This window comes from Kryptolebias marmoratus, linkage group LG20 (genome assembly GCF_001649575.2).
Source record: "Kryptolebias marmoratus isolate JLee-2015 linkage group LG20, ASM164957v2, whole genome shotgun sequence".
Classification (NCBI taxonomy): domain Eukaryota; kingdom Metazoa; phylum Chordata; class Actinopteri; order Cyprinodontiformes; family Rivulidae; genus Kryptolebias; species Kryptolebias marmoratus.
In genome coordinates this window covers 17,996,891-18,015,067 of record NC_051449.1, presented here as the reverse complement: position 1 = coordinate 18,015,067, position 18,177 = coordinate 17,996,891, and the positions used below count along the sequence as shown (strand labels likewise).

The 18,177-nt window shown below is 42.1% G+C and overlaps 2 protein-coding genes across 2 annotated transcripts in view; both read right to left on the bottom strand.

Moving 5' to 3' along the window:
* The window catches only part of ap1g2 (adaptor related protein complex 1 subunit gamma 2), a 16,873-nt gene extending 14,774 nt beyond the window's left edge, over positions 1-2,099 (bottom strand). Inside the window, exons 1-4 of the mRNA XM_017420886.3 lie at positions 1,979-2,099; positions 1,195-1,397; positions 632-756; positions 274-415 (exon numbers count right to left, since the gene is read on the bottom strand). Coding sequence (XP_017276375.1) covers positions 274-415; positions 632-756; positions 1,195-1,395 — 468 coding nt within the window. The 5' untranslated portion in view covers positions 1,396-1,397; positions 1,979-2,099. The remainder of the gene's footprint in view (positions 1-273; positions 416-631; positions 757-1,194; positions 1,398-1,978) is intronic.
* A 9,674-nt stretch (positions 2,100-11,773) lies between these two features.
* Positions 11,774-17,796, bottom strand: prmt5 (protein arginine methyltransferase 5). Its single transcript, XM_017420786.3, has 16 exons — positions 17,651-17,796; positions 17,215-17,333; positions 15,693-15,778; positions 15,456-15,590; positions 15,243-15,355; positions 15,076-15,125; positions 14,808-14,971; positions 14,565-14,726; positions 14,393-14,470; positions 13,774-13,832; positions 13,465-13,587; positions 13,195-13,370; positions 12,836-13,039; positions 12,644-12,754; positions 12,494-12,558; positions 11,774-12,420 (listed from the first exon to the last, which is right to left on the bottom strand). Exons 1-16 carry the CDS (start codon positions 17,746-17,748, stop codon positions 12,268-12,270), a joined length of 1,896 nt encoding a protein of 631 aa, XP_017276275.1. The 5' UTR covers positions 17,749-17,796; the 3' UTR covers positions 11,774-12,267.
* Between the last annotated feature and the right edge of the window lie 381 nt (positions 17,797-18,177).

Genomic DNA, 18,177 nt, shown 5'->3' with positions numbered 1-18,177 from the left:
AATCATCAAAATTAAATGAAATAAACATTTGAAATATATGAGTTTGTATGTAATGTATGAATATAATATACAAGTTTCACTTTTTAAATGGAATTACTGAAATCAATCTACTTTTTCATGATATTCTAATTTTATGACCAGCACCTGTATTAGCAATATTTGTATATTTAAGCCGTATTGCTGGGGGCACAAGTCGTCGCAGCTTCTACTTCTAGAAAGCAGAGAGGTTCGAGAACCACTGCTCTGCGACAAGGAAGTAAAAAAACATCTCACCTTTTTCTTTATGTAAGAGTTGGAGGATCGCAGCAACCTGTCGATCTCTGGCGCCAGATCCCTGCACATCTCGGCTGAACCCATACAGGCCAGTGTGCACAGAGCCAGAGACTGGACGTACTGGTTACTGTGGGCCAAGTCGCTGAAAGACACGCAGAAGTCATCCTGTGCAGACTCTGTTTTGCTGACTGTCAGAATAGGCGTTTGTTTTGTTGACATTTTAATTTTTCCTTAAAAACTCAGTTATGATAAACTACCCCATCAAATCCCAATATTCTATTTGCACACCACATTAGAAGCCCTTATTGAACACTTGTATTTGCAAACACAGTCCTTTAATTGTAACTGTTGTCCTCACTTCTTGATGGAGTTGGTGATGAGCAGGCTGGCGTCCTGCTTCTCGTCCAGCAGCATCATGGCTCCCAGGTAGCCGACGCGCTTCTCGCTGTAGCGGGGGCTGGCTATCATCCGCACGCACTCCATCTAGCGGGAAAAAGCAACAGCTCCATGAAATGTGGAGCGACTTAACATGCTTACACCACGAATGCGCAAAGTCAAACTCGGCTCCGGAGCTGGGACGAAGTCAGTGGCCTACTTACAGGAGATCTGCCAGACTCTGACAGCCTTTGCTCGAGGGAATAAAACCCAATTCGTGCCGTTCGGATAACGGGGAAAATACAAACGTTTGCGTGTGCAGACCAGCAATTTCATAATGTGACTCCTCGACTTCTCTCCAGGGGTTTCGTGGTGCATTCGCAAACTTTTGCTCGCCGCGCAGACAATTTCTATCAGGTGTCAGCGTCTCAGATGTGCTCACAAAGTGGGCTGAAACGTTACAGCTTCCTCCGTGCTTTCCCCCACACCCACGTCCCATTCATTCCGGGCGAACACATGACAGGAATTAAGCCCAAATCCCCTCACCTGACCAAAGTGAGCCGGGTAGCCCAACATGTGCACGTAGAGCAGCTTGGCCAGGTTGTGCGATCGGCTCCCGTTGTCGTTTTGCCTGAACTGGGCCCGTATGGCTGCACACTCCTTCTGGATGACACCCCGCTCCTCACACTGGGTCCGGGCTGACCTGATGGTCCGAATCATCTCCTGCAAGGGAACTGATGGAGACATGGCTGTGTGTGTGGGGGTGTGTGTATGGGGAGTGTGTGGGGTGGGGAGATGTGAGATATTGAAGAGATTGTTAATAACACAGAATAAACTCCTCCATGTTCAGAGCCACGTAGATTTTCACTTTCTGTTCCCTTCCAGCTGTGTAGGAGCTAAAGACAGAGCTACTACTATAGCATAACACACACACACACACATATCTACATGTCATTTATGGACTCAGTGAACTGAAAAGCATTTCGAGGACATGTCTCCACTGGCTATCATTCCTGGTGACAGGTTGTGCTGTTTCAGCAGAAATTGGTGTCAATTATTTCCACTTCTGTAACTGTGACGTGGTCAATCCCAAGCAAGTTAACGATTTAACCAACACGTTAGCGGGACACCACCCTCCGGTTGATGCTGCAGGTCTCTGAAAAAGGGACAGACCCGAGCCAGCTGAACCGGCTAACCGCGTAGATGCTGTGGAACCACGTAGGGAACAGTTAAGCTAAACGAGCTAGTTGCCCGTTTTTTGTTTATAACTGTCCGTTTCTGCGAGGTTTTTTTAATTCATTTTAATAAATATGGTAGAATAATAACGTACCTCAACACTGTTGCCTGCGGTTAGAAAAGTAAACACGTTGAACCGAGCCCCTCCAACACTCGGCCGCTGTCAGTTGGCTGGAAAACCCAAATACACGCAGATGGCGTCAAGAGGCGGAAATTATCCCCCCAACTTCCTGTATGGCATTTCAAAATAAAATCCAAACCGGTTGCAATTTTATTTTAATAAAGGAACTGGTCAAAACTAAATAAAGGAACAAGCTGGATTCAGTGTTTTGACTAGTCATAACAAAAAAGGCCTTCGTCATATGACACAGATTAACAAGGCATTGCCTCTAGTGTTGTGTTGTTCCTAAGAAGCACATTTATTTGCAGAAGCATGGTAACTTAAATTCACTTACAGAGTTAAACTAGTTTGTCAGTGAATAAAGTCAATCGCAAAGCAATGCAAAATTATAAACATGTTGAAACTATTTATATTATTCAATCATGTGTCTGCAAATTAGCTACACGAATATACTCTTAAGCTAATTAACAGCCTTCATTCTGTGCAATTAACTACATTTTAATATGTTAACAAGTAAGAATGCTAATGTGTGTGTATCAAGACTTTATGAGAAATTTGCATTTTCTGAACACATGCCCTACAATTTGTTGAAATGTTTATTTCTAAAATATTAACACAATATATGTAGAAAACAAAATAATTAAAATTTAGCAGTTTCCTTGTATTATTAAATGAAACTATATATGTTTTATAAAATCAACTATGCACGGACTATCAATACTGCCTTAAAAAGTGTCCACTTCTCTAGATCTTGTGAACACACAGCTTTATGAGGTAGGTTTGTGTTAAATTATTGCAAAATATAGCCAAGTTTACTCAAGTGTGTAAATAAATTTAGAATTAGAATTTGTTTTTTTAGCTTTATATGATAATTTATTGTAATTACACAATACATTGTTAGAGGCGCGCACGTTGAGACTTTTATTTTGAAGGCAGAGCGTTTATTATTGTTCTCTTTGTAATGTACTGCCTTTACTCACCTCAGCTTATCATACCTGTGCATGACTTCCGCAATTTGATCCCTCGTTGTGGCTGAACTCCACCCTCTCATTGTCAGGACCTTCAACAGGTGAGTAAAACATTGATGAGGCAAAGAAGGAAACCTCATTCCGGTCCCACTGCACTGAAAGCAGCACAACACAGTCAAATTCATCCAAAGCAACTGGGCCCAAAATAAGTTAAATAGGCATGCAATGTGGCAAACCCTCTGTAAATGTTCCTAAAGCCAACTGAACAGACACATAAATAAAGAAACTGTTTTCCCACTGCCTTCTTCACTCATGGACAAGTAGTTTTAAGTATAATATTAATAATAAAAAAGGCTAAAATCATTGTATGTTGAAAAATGAGTTGTAGTCAATTTGGGTCCAGCCTTAAAATTAACAATATATGAAATCTAATGCAATATGGTGATCTCTTGCACAGTTAGAGTATACGTATTGAATCTCAGCTACTATCATGACAAATTTGAGCTCAGTATCTGTAAAATTCCCTGACTTTTAGCCAATGTTGTGTTGGCTGAAATCAGGTAAATATGGCAGCCATCTTGATTTGGATTAACTCCAAAAGTTAATCAGTTGTAGCTGTTCATCGTACAAATACATTCTAAAAGTTTCAATAAAATCCATCTAGTGGTTCGTAAAATATTATGCTAACAAACAAAGTTGATTCCAGTAGTTAACAACTAAGTTATAAACACAGATCTCGTGTGATCATTTAGTGCTCAGAATAGAAGTTGGGGATGATGCTAAGCTACTACCACACCAAAATTTAGCTCAGGATCTGCAAAACTGTCCAAGTTGTCGCCGTTTTTGTGTTTGCTAAGTTTCATTTGCTGTGACGGCCATTTTAAATTGTGTTGACTCCAAAAACTAATCAGTTCTAGATGAACACTCAGGGATTATTTTCTGACAGCTTCATTACAATCTATGCAGTGATTTGTGACATATTTTGCTAACTGTACAGACAAACAATCACACAAATATGTCAAATTTAATAACTAACAGAATCTTTCTGAGAGTCTTAAAGCAGATCCTGTCATAGAACAGCCTCAGATTAAAATAGAGTTTAATTCTTTATTTCTCCAAAACTAAGGTCCTTAAAACAGCTATCTACAACAGGTAAAATGGTAATTGTTCAAAACTTTTCCACAGAAATCCCCTTTGAATCATCTGAACGATCATTTCAAGCAAAAAAAAGGGATTTTCTGTGACAACGGTCCCTAAATAAACTTTTCTTGTTGTTGTTTTATTTGTGTCTTCATATCGGGGTGAAACACCGTATGGCTGTTTTATTCAATCCGCCCAGCGACAACAACACCACAGAAGAAGAAGTGGTAGATGAAGCCCGGATAGTTTATGAGGGTGTAAACGTCACTGGTGCGCAGCATTAGCAGAGTAAAGATCAACTATCTGTGTTCGGGAAATGGGAATAAATTTCTGCTGTGTGACAGGCGGGCGTAAGTAAAAAGAAGTAAATGCCTTTTTGTCACGACTCAGAGCCAACAGTAAAGCTGGGACGTGGAGTGCAGAGTGCGACATGAATCATGGCCAGCAGACGAGGTAGATGGCTTTCTTTTTCACTAGAAAAAAAAAAAATTACAATAAAACAGGCTGCACTAAAAACTGTTTAATCCTGAGAGCTGAGCCAGATGGTGCTGACGTCATGTGCACTTGCCAGTTCAGGAAACAGCTCAGTAAAGACACAGTTCAAGTGATTCTGGGAAAAAAAAATAAGAGCAAACAGCAGGAATGCATGACTCCGGAGTGACGGTTAAGTCGATGCACGTTTCAAATCCAGTGAGCTTCAGAGGAAATCTGTGAATTTTGTCCTGTTTTCATGTAAAGCTTGTCGTTAGGCCATGTTGTATGGGATAGGTTGGATTCAAAATAAGGCATGAAGACAACATTAAAACAGAACAGTCACAGATGTTTCTGGGAAGAGAGACAAAGAGAGACAAAGAGAGACAAAGAGAGGACAAACTGACATAAAGAGGCAGCCTTGGGTACTCCTGTTTCCTCCCATTAATGGATGGCTCCAAATGGCCTTTAGGTGTAAGTGTGTACAAATGGTGGTCTTGTTTGTCTCTTTGTGACCCTGTGATGGACTGGTGATCTGTCCACTGTGTACCCTGTCTCTTGTCCAATGACTGTTTGAGATAAGCACCAGCTCCTGTCACCCTAAATAGGAACAAGAGGACAATCTGTCTTAAACCGTTTTGACTCTTATTCGTTTTTATCTTGCAGTCGTTTCCTTTAGGGGTTGCCACAGGATCATCTGCCTTTATCTCACCCTGTCCCAGCATCCCCCGCTGTCGCACCAACTCCCTGCAGGTCCTCGCTGTCAGCTCCATATTTAACGTCCTTTGCCCAGTCCATTCACTAACCATCCTCTGCACATGTCCAGACAATATATTCATTTCTAATCCTGTCCACTTTGGTCACTCCCAATGAAAGTCTGAACGTCTTCACCTCTGCCACCTCCAGCTTCACCTCCTGTCTTTTTGTTTGCGCCACTGTGTCCAAACCATCCATCATGGGATCTTGTAAACCTGCCCGTTTCCCTCCTGGAGCTCTCTTTTTGTCACAAATCATCCCTGACGGTCCACTCCACCCTGCCTGCACTCTCTTCTTCACCTCTCTTGTGTTCAGCTCGTTGCTTTTGATGGTCAATCCCGGGTACTTACACTCCTCCGCCTCCACTCCTTGTAGCTTCACAGCCCCACCTGTCTCCCTCTCAATCACACATGTGGATTCTGTCTCACTTCTACTGCCTTTCATTCCTCTTCTCTCCAAAGCGCACCTCCACCTCTCCAGGCTCTCTTCCACCTGCTCCCTAAAATGGTAAATGGCCTGCACTTATACAGCGCTTTATCTAGTCCAAGGACTCCAAGATGCTCTACACTACAAACATTCATCCACACATTAATGACGAACACCTTCCTCCTGAGCCACTGCCCCTACTCTCACTGCAGATCACAAAGTCATCCTCAAACACCCACGAGGACTCCTGACTGACCTCATTTGTCATCCAGCCCTTCACCATTGATTGGTTGAAGGGGCTCAGAGCTGATCCATGATCTGCAACTCCTACTGCACACCTCACCGCTGTCTCTCTGTCCCTGTACATGTCCTGCCTGCACTACCGTCTTCTCACCTGACTTCCTCATACATCATCAGTCCCTCTCTTAGCACCCTATCATTCTCTTTTAGACTCCTGACCTTCTCTATCCTTCTCCATCAACCCTCTCAAAGTAAACGTCACTCCCGTAGAGCTCTTTCTCAGCATAAAATCACGCTGCTGCTCACTGATCGTCGCCTCACTTCTTAACCTGGCTTCGACAAATCTTCATGCCTCATCGACTCCATCCCTCTGTAGTTCCTACAACTCCTCACAACCCCCTTGTTCCTGAAAATTCCCCTGTGACAACGGTCAAAAACACTTACGGCAGGCTTTTATACGAAAAGGAAAAGGCCAAAACTGACATTCAGCACATGTAAATGCTCCTGTCGTGTTTCAGAGCTCCAGCACATTTCAGCAGGGACGTGAAATTACCACCCAGCAGACTGAGCTAATGTGCTCTGCGCGTGTGTGAGCGAGGCCCCAAAATAGGTCCCGCGTTGGGGCTCTGAAAGTGACAGCAGCTGCCAACCTCTGGATGAAAAAAGACCTAACGAGTCCAATTTATCAGCGCTGAGCAGCAACTGGCAGCTGGCACTCCCGGACCGGTTTGTGCAGGGCTGATTCCTCCAGTCACATCAATCTGGATTTCACAGAATGGCATGCCTTTCAGTAGCTGCGGTCCACCACAACCAACAGGACGGTGACAGGACACATCCCGGTGTCTCCAAAAGCAAAACGTTAAGCAACACACTCGAGTCACCACCAGTTAACAAAAGGAAGTTAACCTCCTTAATTGGCACGTGTAAATGTATTAAGACAGGCTTATTTGTGATAATTATAGCTCATAAAAAAGATACACCAGACATCCAAAGTCTGCTATTCTCCTTCTCATGTGAAAATCTGAAGATCTCTCAAAGGTCACCCAAAAACCAAAAAGATTCACACATTTCTAAAAAGAAAGAAACTGATTTCAAAGAATAAGTCTGCTGGCTGATGCATGGCAGTCCCCCTATCATCAGACTAATTTAGTTCATGATACATACGTAATAATCTACATATAACACAGTAATACAATAGAAAAGTTAAGGCCAAACTATAATGTCCCAAAGGGGCAGTTTGGTTTACAGACAGAGGTCATATCAGATACACAGTAAGTTAAAACACAATATACACTGGACGTAACACAGCAACAAAACACGTTTCACAGAAAGCAGTCATAAAAAAAAAAAAAGAAATCAAGTATTATGACTCATGGTTAAGAGCAGCAGCAATGAAAGAAAAGACAAATCTGTACTCATTAGTGCTGCAAAAATGGGACAAAAACATACCAACACATCCATCCTCCACAGAGATCTGTACACATCTAAATCTAACCTTTTGATGCATGCTCCACAGTGGAACAGCTGGTTAGCATTAGGAACCTTTTGCATGTGCAGGTTTTCTTCATCTACTTTGGTTTACTACAACACAGTAATATGAATGCTTGGTTAACCGTTAACTCTAAAATGGCCCTCGGTGTGTGGGAGCACGATTGTCTTGTGTGTCTTTCTGCTGGCCCTGTGACGGACTGGCGACCTGCCCGCGGTGGACCCTGTCTCTCTCTCTCTCTCCTGCTGGCTGGCTGCTAGAGATAGACACCGGCTCCCGTGTATGACCCTGAGCGGGGTGGGTGGACAAATGGATGTTTACGTTTGCGACCTGAACATTGTAGTTCGTCACAGATGTTCTGCTTATCTTCAGCTCCTGCACCGGCATGATGCAACCCAGTAATCCTTGTTAGAGTCACCTGGTTCAAAGCTGTTTATTCGTTTCAAATGCCACTTCTAATGCAGATTTACTGTGTTTGTTTAGCTGTGACTATTTCCCACACCTCCACAAACAGAAGACAGCAGAAAACAGTTTTAAAGGTTGTGAGTTTGGCACTTCACTGTGTGGTGTTTCTGAAGTAGATTTGACTTTATTACATTGTAGTTTGCATTTTTTTTTTTTGTGCTGATATAACACATTAGGAAGGTATGTTTCAATTTTATTGAAGTGTCTTCCTTTGCACATAGATGGCGGCTGTCAGGATTTGGGGTTGTTTTTCATGTTTCTGATTTATGTTTTAGTTTGGTTTATTGTTTATTTTTATTTTGCCATTTAGTTATCTTTATGTTTCTTCTGGTCTTAATCAAATCACTTTATTCCAGACACATAAAAAGGTCCATAGTAGTTCAGATCTTAGTTCAGTTCTTGCTCCATGTGTTTTTGTACTCCTGTCATCATTCATTTCTCCTCAGTCAGTCACTTGTTTACTTGCCACGCCCATCTCCACCTGCTCCTAGTTAGTAATCACTCACCTGTGCCCACTTCCTCTAATTACTCTCTGCTTTTAAAATCTGGTCATTACCTCCATTTACTCGCTGGTCCGTTGTCCGGTTCCTCCCGTGTCTTGCCCCTCGTTTGTGCTATGTTTTGGATTTTTGTTATTGTTTGGTTTTGCTGCCTCGTCAGCTTTTTGTTTTTGTTCTTTTATTTAAAATGAATTATTCTATTCCTGGAACCAAGATGAGTCTGCGCATTGGGTTCGCCTCAATCTCCACCCAACCTGACAGCGGCCAGCAGAAACAGGCGAGTGTCTGAGGGCAGGAGGAGGGGAAGGAAGACCTGCAGATCACATGTGGAGGTGGGAGAGATCACAGCCTGATTGAAGAGGCAGATAACAATAATCTACAGACGCAGGACTCTGGGACAAATGACTATTAATTATAAATAAGGCTCACGTGTCAAACTCAAGGCCCACGGGCCTGAGCCGGCCCTTGCTAGCATTTTATCTGGCCCTGAAGATAACCTTTAAACTTTATTAGATCTGGCCCTCCAGTTTGTGATGGATCCAGTCTCCATCGGTTCTCATTTTGCCTAAAACCTGAGCCTATTTAGTGAAGTCTTCTCATGAGAGTTACTCTGAAGCCAAGAAAACTAATTCATTTAATTTCTCAATATCCTTTACTTTGACATAAAAAAAGCAACAAAGAACATCAAATGGGACCAATCAAACTCTTGTTAATAAACTTGCAGCCAAGAAATGATATCAGGTATCTGACTTGAGTTTAGTGTGCATCAGAGTAACAGCGAGTCTGATTTAATGTATATCGTCTTTTTTTCTGTATTTTCTGAGTTATATGTTATTAGCTGTATGCTCTTTTTTGTAATTTTCTTTTTAGCTGTTTTAATAGATTGTGATAAAATGTATTACTAAGAAAAATAATGTAAAAGCTGATGGTAGTAAGGCATAAGAAATGAATGCTAATAATGTTTCTTTAAGTTTAATTTGATTTTCTTTGTTTATTAAAGTATGTTTGCTCTAAATTCTATACAACATGTAACTGGGAAAAAGTAACCAGTATTTCTATATTAATGATTTGACATATTACATCTAAAACCAAGGGTTAATTCATGTTTTGTTTTTGTTTTTTTTTTTTGTTTCAATAAATACTGACTGAGATTGGCCCTTGGCTAGAGCCAGTTTTGAATTTTGGCCCCCTTGTGTAACTGAGTTTGAAAGCCCTGAATAAGACATAAAGTTAGTCCCCACAGTTGCACACAGGGACACAGTGAGAGAGCACCAGTCCATGCTGTAGGGAAAAAAAATGATGGAAAATACATGCAATAAAAGAGAGTAGCACCATATCATTTTCACTCAAGCACTGTTGCTGACAACCAAAAAAGTGAATGGAACTGGGTTAAGATTGTGGTGTGCAGGAAACATAGCTCTACGTGACTCAAGGTTTTGTTAACATCCATGAAAAAAGAAAATCCACCCTTTTGTTAGGGTTTTAAATATCAGGACATAATAAAAATGATCTGCACTTTGCCAGGTTGTAAAATGATTCAAATCTAACCTCAAGTGAACAAAAACACCCAACAGATTCCACTGTCATCATTTATTAAACAGACATGAAGCTAAAATGGAAAGCTGTGTGTGAAAAACCAGGCTCCCTGCTCCAACAGCCTGTAGAGCCTCCTTTAGCTGCAATAACTCTCAGTAGTGTTTTTTTTTTTTTTTTTCCTGTATGCATTTATCAGTCCCCAGTGTTATGGAGAACCTGTGGCCCACTCGTCTTTACAACGTTGCTTCAGTTCATTGAGGTTTGCACAGATTTGTTTCTGCGCAGCTTTTTAAAGGTCCCACTGCAGCATTTCAATTGTCTTTGATTGGACCATTACAGCACCTTGATTCTTTTCTTTTTCAGCCATTCTGTTGGAGATCAGCTGCTGTGTTTGGGATCATTGTTCTGTTGCATCATGACCCGGTTTGGTCCAAGCTTCAGCTGTCAGACAGATGGGCTCACATTTGAGTCTACAATCCTTTGGTCTACAGAGTTCACGGTCGACTCGATGACATCAAGATTCATCACAGGCCCAAATTATCACCCCTCCACCACTGTGCTTCATAGTTGGAATGAAGTGTTTGTGCTGATATCCTGTTTGGTTTTCTCCTTAAATGACACAGTGCATTATGGGTAAACATATCTAGTTTCACTTCATCTGTTCAAACGTAATTGTTCCAGAAGTCACGGGGTTCATTCACATGAAACTTTGTCATCTTTTTTTTTTCTAAAGAAAAGAAGTTTTCTCCTGCAACCTTTCCAAGGAAGCAATTTTTGTTTTTCTCTAATTGTCTTGTCATGAACTTTAACCTTGCCTGTAGAATTTAAAATGGAGGCCTTGGGTTTTTTTGCTATTTCTCTGAGCATTGCACAGCCTGATCTTGGGGTGAAATTGCAGAGACATCCATTCCTGGAACATTTTTCTCTCTGTAGAACGATGGAAATGACCTTTTACCTTTCCCAGATTGATGAGCAGAAAAGGCTGCTTCTTTAAAGTCATTGCTAATGTCTTTCCTTCTTGGCATTATATTTACACACCTGTATGCTCCAGAGCAGCAAAATGACAAAACTCTGACTTTTATTCCTTTTCTTCTTAAATCCCATGGAAGCAACAAAAGTAATATTTTTTTTGTACATTTGAGGTTGGATTTAAATAGTTTCAGAATGTAGTAAAGCCCTTTTTTAAAAAATACCCTGATATGCAAAACCACAGGGTGAGGACTTTTTCTTCTCTAATATTGATAACAGAATATCAAACACCCCGCTTTGATAACACATTCATATTTGAAAAATGAAGCTAGCATCTTTGAAGCAAATATAAGTTTTGAAATAAAATTCACCTTCCACTTAGACATAATTCTTATACAATCATGCTGTGGAAGCTGTACCAATCTGTTTTAGGTAAAAGAAAAAATGCATTGCTTGAATTTTTTTAGTTGATTTTTGTACATACAGTAACTATTTTACTGTAAGCTACAGAGCAAAATCAAACAAGATATTTTGGCTCATTGAAGCATATTGTAGTTTTGGCTTTTTTAAGACTAAGTGAGGCATGATCTCTGAAGGTTTTGTGCACATTCTTTAGGGTTGAGTTGGAGGTAGTATTACTGCTCCTAATCTAATTACAGGACAGACACCACAGGTAGTTTCTTAACTGGAGTTTTTACACTGAGCCTGCCATTGGTTTTGTTAATAAAAAAAAAGCAAAGATCTCATTGAAGAAGTCTGGAGATGTGATCAATAAAAAACAATAATTAAATGTCACACTGAAAGCTTACAAATTGAGAACATTACAGTATTTTTATTGAAAATGTTTTAACGAACAAAAAGGTATGAACACAATCGCCCAACACGTGACCTGAACATGGTAACCTTCAGCCGACCGTCTTGCGCCGACAATGCTGTACTGACATTCTGCAGACGTGTTATGGATCACGTGGAATGTGTGATAAGGCAAAGGTCCGGGTGGACTGAACGTGTAGGTTCACAATAACGGTTCAAAACGGCACAAAGGAGAAACTGAGCAGGTCAAACCAGCAGGTCAGGTCTCGAACCTGCTCTGAATGAGCTTCACAGTAACCTCACAGACACAGATGTGGCTTTTCCATTAATTTTTTTTTCCTGCATACTTGATGGGTTCACATCACAAGTCTGAGTTTTAACAGTGTATAAAAAAAAAGAAGAAAGAAAGATGTTGACCACTGTCACTTGAATCGCCAAAAAGTCTAACTAAAAAACAAGTGAGTGCTTGTCGGGTGTGTTGTTTTATTTTCACAGGCCGATGGTGTAGGAGCGGCCCGCGGGGTTGTGAATGGCAGAACAGGAGGGCTCGGTCACAGCCCACTCGTACCAAACCTTCTTCCCATTGTTGCAGCGCCAGAACCGCACGGTGACATCATCGTCCCGTGATATGGAGATGGGTTGCTGTGAAAAAGACGAACGTTAACAATCAGTCTTGAAACAACTTCCCAATTTTAGACTTTTTCAGCTGACTTACCTTGAGGGGGAAGAGAATGGGGAACCAGGAGAACATTCCAGGTGAATGTGTATCTGGTTTTATACCTGCAAACAAACATCGAATCCAAACGTGAATATTTACGGAGAAACATCTGCAGACAGCGGTTTCCTCTTGATTAAAATGACTCACTGAGTGTGACATCTTTGTACAGCGTGGTTTCAAAGTAGCCAGCGAAGCCGTGGAGCACCGAGTTACAACCCACAGAGAATCGGAGGCACTGATACCGATTATTGTTCATGTCTGAAAGGAGAAAGAACTCGGTGAAAACACACCACGTGGAAGCGTGCACGTTCAGTCACGCGATTTAGAGGGCGCAGCTACCTTTTGATGGGTGTGTGAACGTGAAGCAGGCTTTGGGGTCAGCCAGCTGGTGGAAGTTATGGAGGCGCACCACATAAGGAGTCTCAAAATGGCACTCGGGGTCCTTGTCACGTTCCCGGCAGCCCCGGACTTCATTGTAAAGCTTAGAAGAGGAAATGGGAGCCAGGTAGGACGTGTAGGAACAGGGGATGCTGACTCCACTGTCTGAAATGAAGCGAAAGAGATTTTAGATGCAAGCAAGCATCGAAGGTAATGGAGCAGAACTAACGCTTCTTTCAGATCTTGATGTAGCTAAAAACAGAAACGTGAAGCTCTGTCTGGGTCCACCCGTGGAATCTGTATTTAAACCGTTCAAGTACCTTTGAGAAAGTGCTGTGCTCCATCTAAGCACTCCGGGGAGAGCTCGTTATCTCCGAACGAGCCGAGCAGCTCGCTGACAATGATATCAGCTTTCTCAGGAGCTGCCCACTCCCGCATGTCACACGACACCACGGTCACCTGGTCTCCCCACTCCTCGAAGCGCCAGTTCTCCAATCTAAACAACACGTATAGAAAGGTATAACCTGAAATTAAACATCCCAGCTCCTTCGTACAGCCCGCTTAGAGAATTAAAGCACTCCTGTACTCACGTGATGACAGCGTTGGGATTCTTCTCCACAGCGTAGACCTTCAGCTTCCTGTCTGCCTGCCTGGCAGCACGCAGGGAAGCATTGACCAGAGGACCCCTTCCTGCTCCCAACACCATCAACACCCTGCACCAGGACAGACATCAGCTCAGATAAAACTGCTCCTTCTTTTATGAATGATGCTCCTCTTTGTCTCCCCAGACGTTTTATATGGAGACGTAATGAAGGGAAGAGGGGAATATCGACTCTTCGGGACAAATCATTATTCAGATCAATTTAACTCTCAACTGTGAATCTACAGACTAAACTTACTGAACATTGGTGTCTTTCTGCTCCTCTGGTACTCGGTCCAGAAGACATTTATATACAGCCTGCACACACACAAGGACAGGACAAACAAAACTATCACATATGAGCATTTCAGCACTGGACTATAGCTGTGACTATCAGTTCCTGACGAGTTCTGGGTGAGACAAATAAAATAGCTACAAAGCCATTTACATCATCTAGATCTTGTTTAGTATCAAAACAACACACCCTGTGTCTCAAAAAGAAACTGAATACAAAGACATTTGAAACCTGAACTAGTAAATTTATACATGAGCAGCTAAGAAAGTTTTAACTTGTTAGAATGGCAGCTAACGACCAAGCTACAAATATATTTAAAAATAGCTAAAAGTATCCATATGAAAGTTGGTAATAGGTGACAAGAGCTTCGGCAGCGATTACAGGAAACTGCCACCAACCTGGCAACCCTGGCTATGGCTAAAACCTGAAAAAAAGGCAATATATACTTTTTTTTGCGTTTTCTAGACAATAAATTGCACCATTTTTTGGTGACAAAACAAGTTAAGCACTGTAGCTTCTGATCTTTTCTTAAAAGCTTTTTTTCTTCTTTAGTTGCCATTTCACCTGTGGTTAAAAGCCTCACCTGTTGGTACTGCGAATATTTAATAGGATCCTTCTCGAATACTTCATATGTCTGAGACTCCAAGTTGTCCATGAGAGGCTAAAATCAGGACAACAAACAACAAGAAGCGTAAATTCACAAACTACTTAACAAAAAGTCAAGACGGAGCTGAAAACTGAGCCTTGTCTGTAACCTGTAGAGGTGACTGCAGGTAGTCCTCGTAGCCTTTGGCGAAAAGCTCGTAGGCGTTGGGCGCAGGCCTGTTCTGACTGAGGTATTCCAGGTACTGAAGGTAGGACCGAAAGTCCTTGTCTGTGTGCCGACTGGTGCCTGTGAAGATAAACTGGGCCTCCAGCTGAGAAGACAAATTTGCTTTTAGTTTGGGATTAAGCAGCGGACAACCTGTTGAATGAAACCGGCAGCCGTCGCGTCATACCTTGAAAAGACGGAAGATTATCCTCTGATGGGCTTTTGACAGAACAGGGAAGCCTTTCTTATTAGTTAGAAAGATGTTTGTGGGAAGAATTGCCGCTTTGATCGGTTCGCCGAGCCATTTATCAATAACAGCGTCTGATGGCATGTCTGCTCCAACTTCAATAGCTTCAGGAATAAAAAACAGAAACATTCTCAGTAAAAAGAGGGCCATCGTTACTTCTTACGGGAATAATTTTGCCCCCATTTGTTGCTTCAGTGTGCTCTCTCACCGAGACAGATCCTCTTGTTGTAATCGCAAAGGGTTCTGAATGAATGCCACCTGAAAAACAAACAAACAAATTAGCAGACAAAATGAGCCATAATTTTAAAGGAAAAATACTTAAAAGCATGTGAACAGCATCCAGCTGTGCAGGAAGTGGACTGGTGCGGAACTAACCAACTCCAGGTTTTCTCCTCTACGCTCGTTTCATCGACGCACGCCGTCGGTTCGTTCTCAATCAGATCTTCCCGAACGTCTTCAGTCGCCATCAGCGGCACACGTATCCAGAACTGATGAAGGGGAAAAACAGCAGTCAAAGAAAAGGACCTCGGCTAGCCGACTCTGGCGTGTAAAAGCCATTCGTTCGCTGGCTGAATGGGTGTGGCTTACATTAGAAGTGTGGTGCCCAGTGTGGATGTGGTTGAGCAGCATTCGGGCTAGATTGGCGTTGTGGGGCCCCTTCAGAGGGATCATGAAGACAGGAAGACCTAGGTAAGCTGAAAAGTTTAGCTCTTGTCCAAGAGCCTGGACAGAAGGAAAAAAAAATAGTGTCATGAGCATAAATTGACAGAACAGCAATAAAGAAAGTGTACATGAAAGAAAACATCAGTCTAATAAAGAACTTACAGCCTCTGAGTTTCTGCGTTCTGTCTCCATTTCTGAATCTGTTTCAATCCATGGAGACAGCTTCCCAACAATGAGCGTATTCCAGTCTAGATGAAGCATAATCAAGAAATAAGAAAAAGCATTATTTAATGTTTGAATTTCTTTGGTTACAGAAGAAATAGCATAGAATAAACCAACATTTTAACACACCAGGGCAACAAAATACAAAAACAATACAAATATATATTGAAGCTTTGACTGAAAATGGTTAAACTTTAGGGTGATTGCAGTGATATGCCGCCATTTTTCTCTTGCATATTTGAAAGTAATAACATCAAATGTAAGCAAGCATGCATGCATCTTTTTCCTTTAACCAGCCTCCTCTTAGTATAGGTACTGCAACTCTCCACAAATGCTGCAGTAAGTCCTTTGTAATGAAAAAAACCTTTTAGTGTAATTTACTTTTTGTTTTTGGGTATGCTTTCGTTCATCTGTGCAATACGTCTAAAATCAGGAGCATTTCGTCTTTAAGAGGTGCTGAAAAAACTTGTTCATATATTTGGAACCTGCAGTCCTGACTACTGCAACGCTGTTTTAGTCATTTGCCCAAAGAGTTCTCCAAAAATCTTCCAAACGATCCAGAATATGCCGCACAGAGAGATCTGACAGGAGTGTCATTACACAGGCTGCCTGCCTTAGAAACTTATGAACTTAAAAACAGTCAGTTTACGAAGAACCTTTGGGAGGAGATAACAATTATTGAGCATGGAGGCGACTGCAGAGACACAGGCAGCTCTTCATGGCTGTGCTGGCCTGGAGGAAGTAGATGGGATGCCGGGCAGTGTCGGGACACGTTCCCTTCATCTGCTCATTATTGTGCACCGTCAAATTTGCGAATGCCAAACGGCGCGTACCGTCTCAGTCTGTTTAATAAACATGTCTGGTCGCGATAAAGGAAACAAAGATCTGTACAAGGACAGGAGGGTTGAGAAGCCGGCGGGAAGAAACCCGTTTTAACGCTCTAGGAGGAGCTTCCAGGGAGTTCTGATCAGAGTGTCTCGTGGACGATGAAAGGTGTGTGAGACAACGAACGTCTCGCAACCACGTGACCGCGAACCGACGTCTTGACATCTTACGCAGTATGCTGAAGCCTTTAGTTTTCTGGCCTTTCTGCTCTGGGATCAGGTTCACATCTGGATGGATTCGTAACACATACTCACCTTACTTTTACATACAACCTACAATTACTATTTTATGCATTTTTATGATGCAACTCCCTGTGTACCTCCTTTAATCTGTTTTATTATGCTTGTTTTGTTGATTTACTCCTAACATTTGCCATCAACTTTACTTAGTTTGTAACAGTTTATACGTTTATCGACTTTTACCATCCCCTCATTCATTTGGTAAGCAACAGATATTGAATCTTATTTAAAATATGTTGCCTATTTGAGTTTCCCTTGTGTTCGAAAAGTGTTTTATAAATAAAGCTGAGCTGAATTGAATTAGAAAAGATGCTACGCCTGACAGCTGCCATACTCACCTCTCCCACATAGCAGCAGGTCTGAACGGGTCTGGGCTCCGGGTCTGGACTTCGCTGGCTCCAACTCGAACTCTCTCCTGGACCGCGGGTGGAACAGGGGCATGCACAGGAAGTCAAACCTGCACACCGGAGAATAGAGGGAAAAAACACATTAAATAACATTTATGGATTTATAGAATAAATTCGGTCCAAACCGTAAACATATGCTCTATATTATATTTCAATCAACCAGAGAAACACTCAGTGAAACTACCTGCACGGGTATTATGATCAGCTCAGACCCGCACCGAGCATCATTGTGATGGGGCACGTGCTGAAAACTCGCCGGCTAGCTTAGCAAGCATCACTCCGACACAAACAAACAAGCGTGAAACTCTTGTAACCTCGTTTCACCGAGAAAAAAACAACCACAAACAACATCAAAGATTCTCCTCACCCAAGTTTGGCGACCGCAGCCAACGTGTCAGCTATCTCCGGTACACAGTTCAAATCTCTCCCGCAGGACACCCTGCTCCCCGAACTGGCGGACGCCATGACTTCCACTGAATGACTGAATGGTCTGGGACCGTCCTGCTCCGGCTTTCGAGGAAACTGGCGCCATCTTGGATCTACTCGGTTGCCCACAACCACCGCGCAGCAGGGCACGTAAGAGCTAAAATGGCGTCGCAAGAGCGTCAGTTGCACTTCTCGCAAATTACCGCGATAATTGCATTGCTCGTTTCAGTCTTGGAAGGACTGTTCGTGTTACGTTTTTCCCCTTGAATGAATGAAAAGAAAGAAAGAAAAATTTACATTCAAAATTTCAAAATGTGTCAGTTCCTTTATTTCAATATTGTTAATATATCAGAAACTTTAACAGCAAGCATCAAAATGAAAGCGATGTGAAAAGTGTAGGCTACATTACTTCCAACTATCAAAACTCTGGCAAAGAATGTATTGTTTGCAGAAAGAGGCTTCACAGCA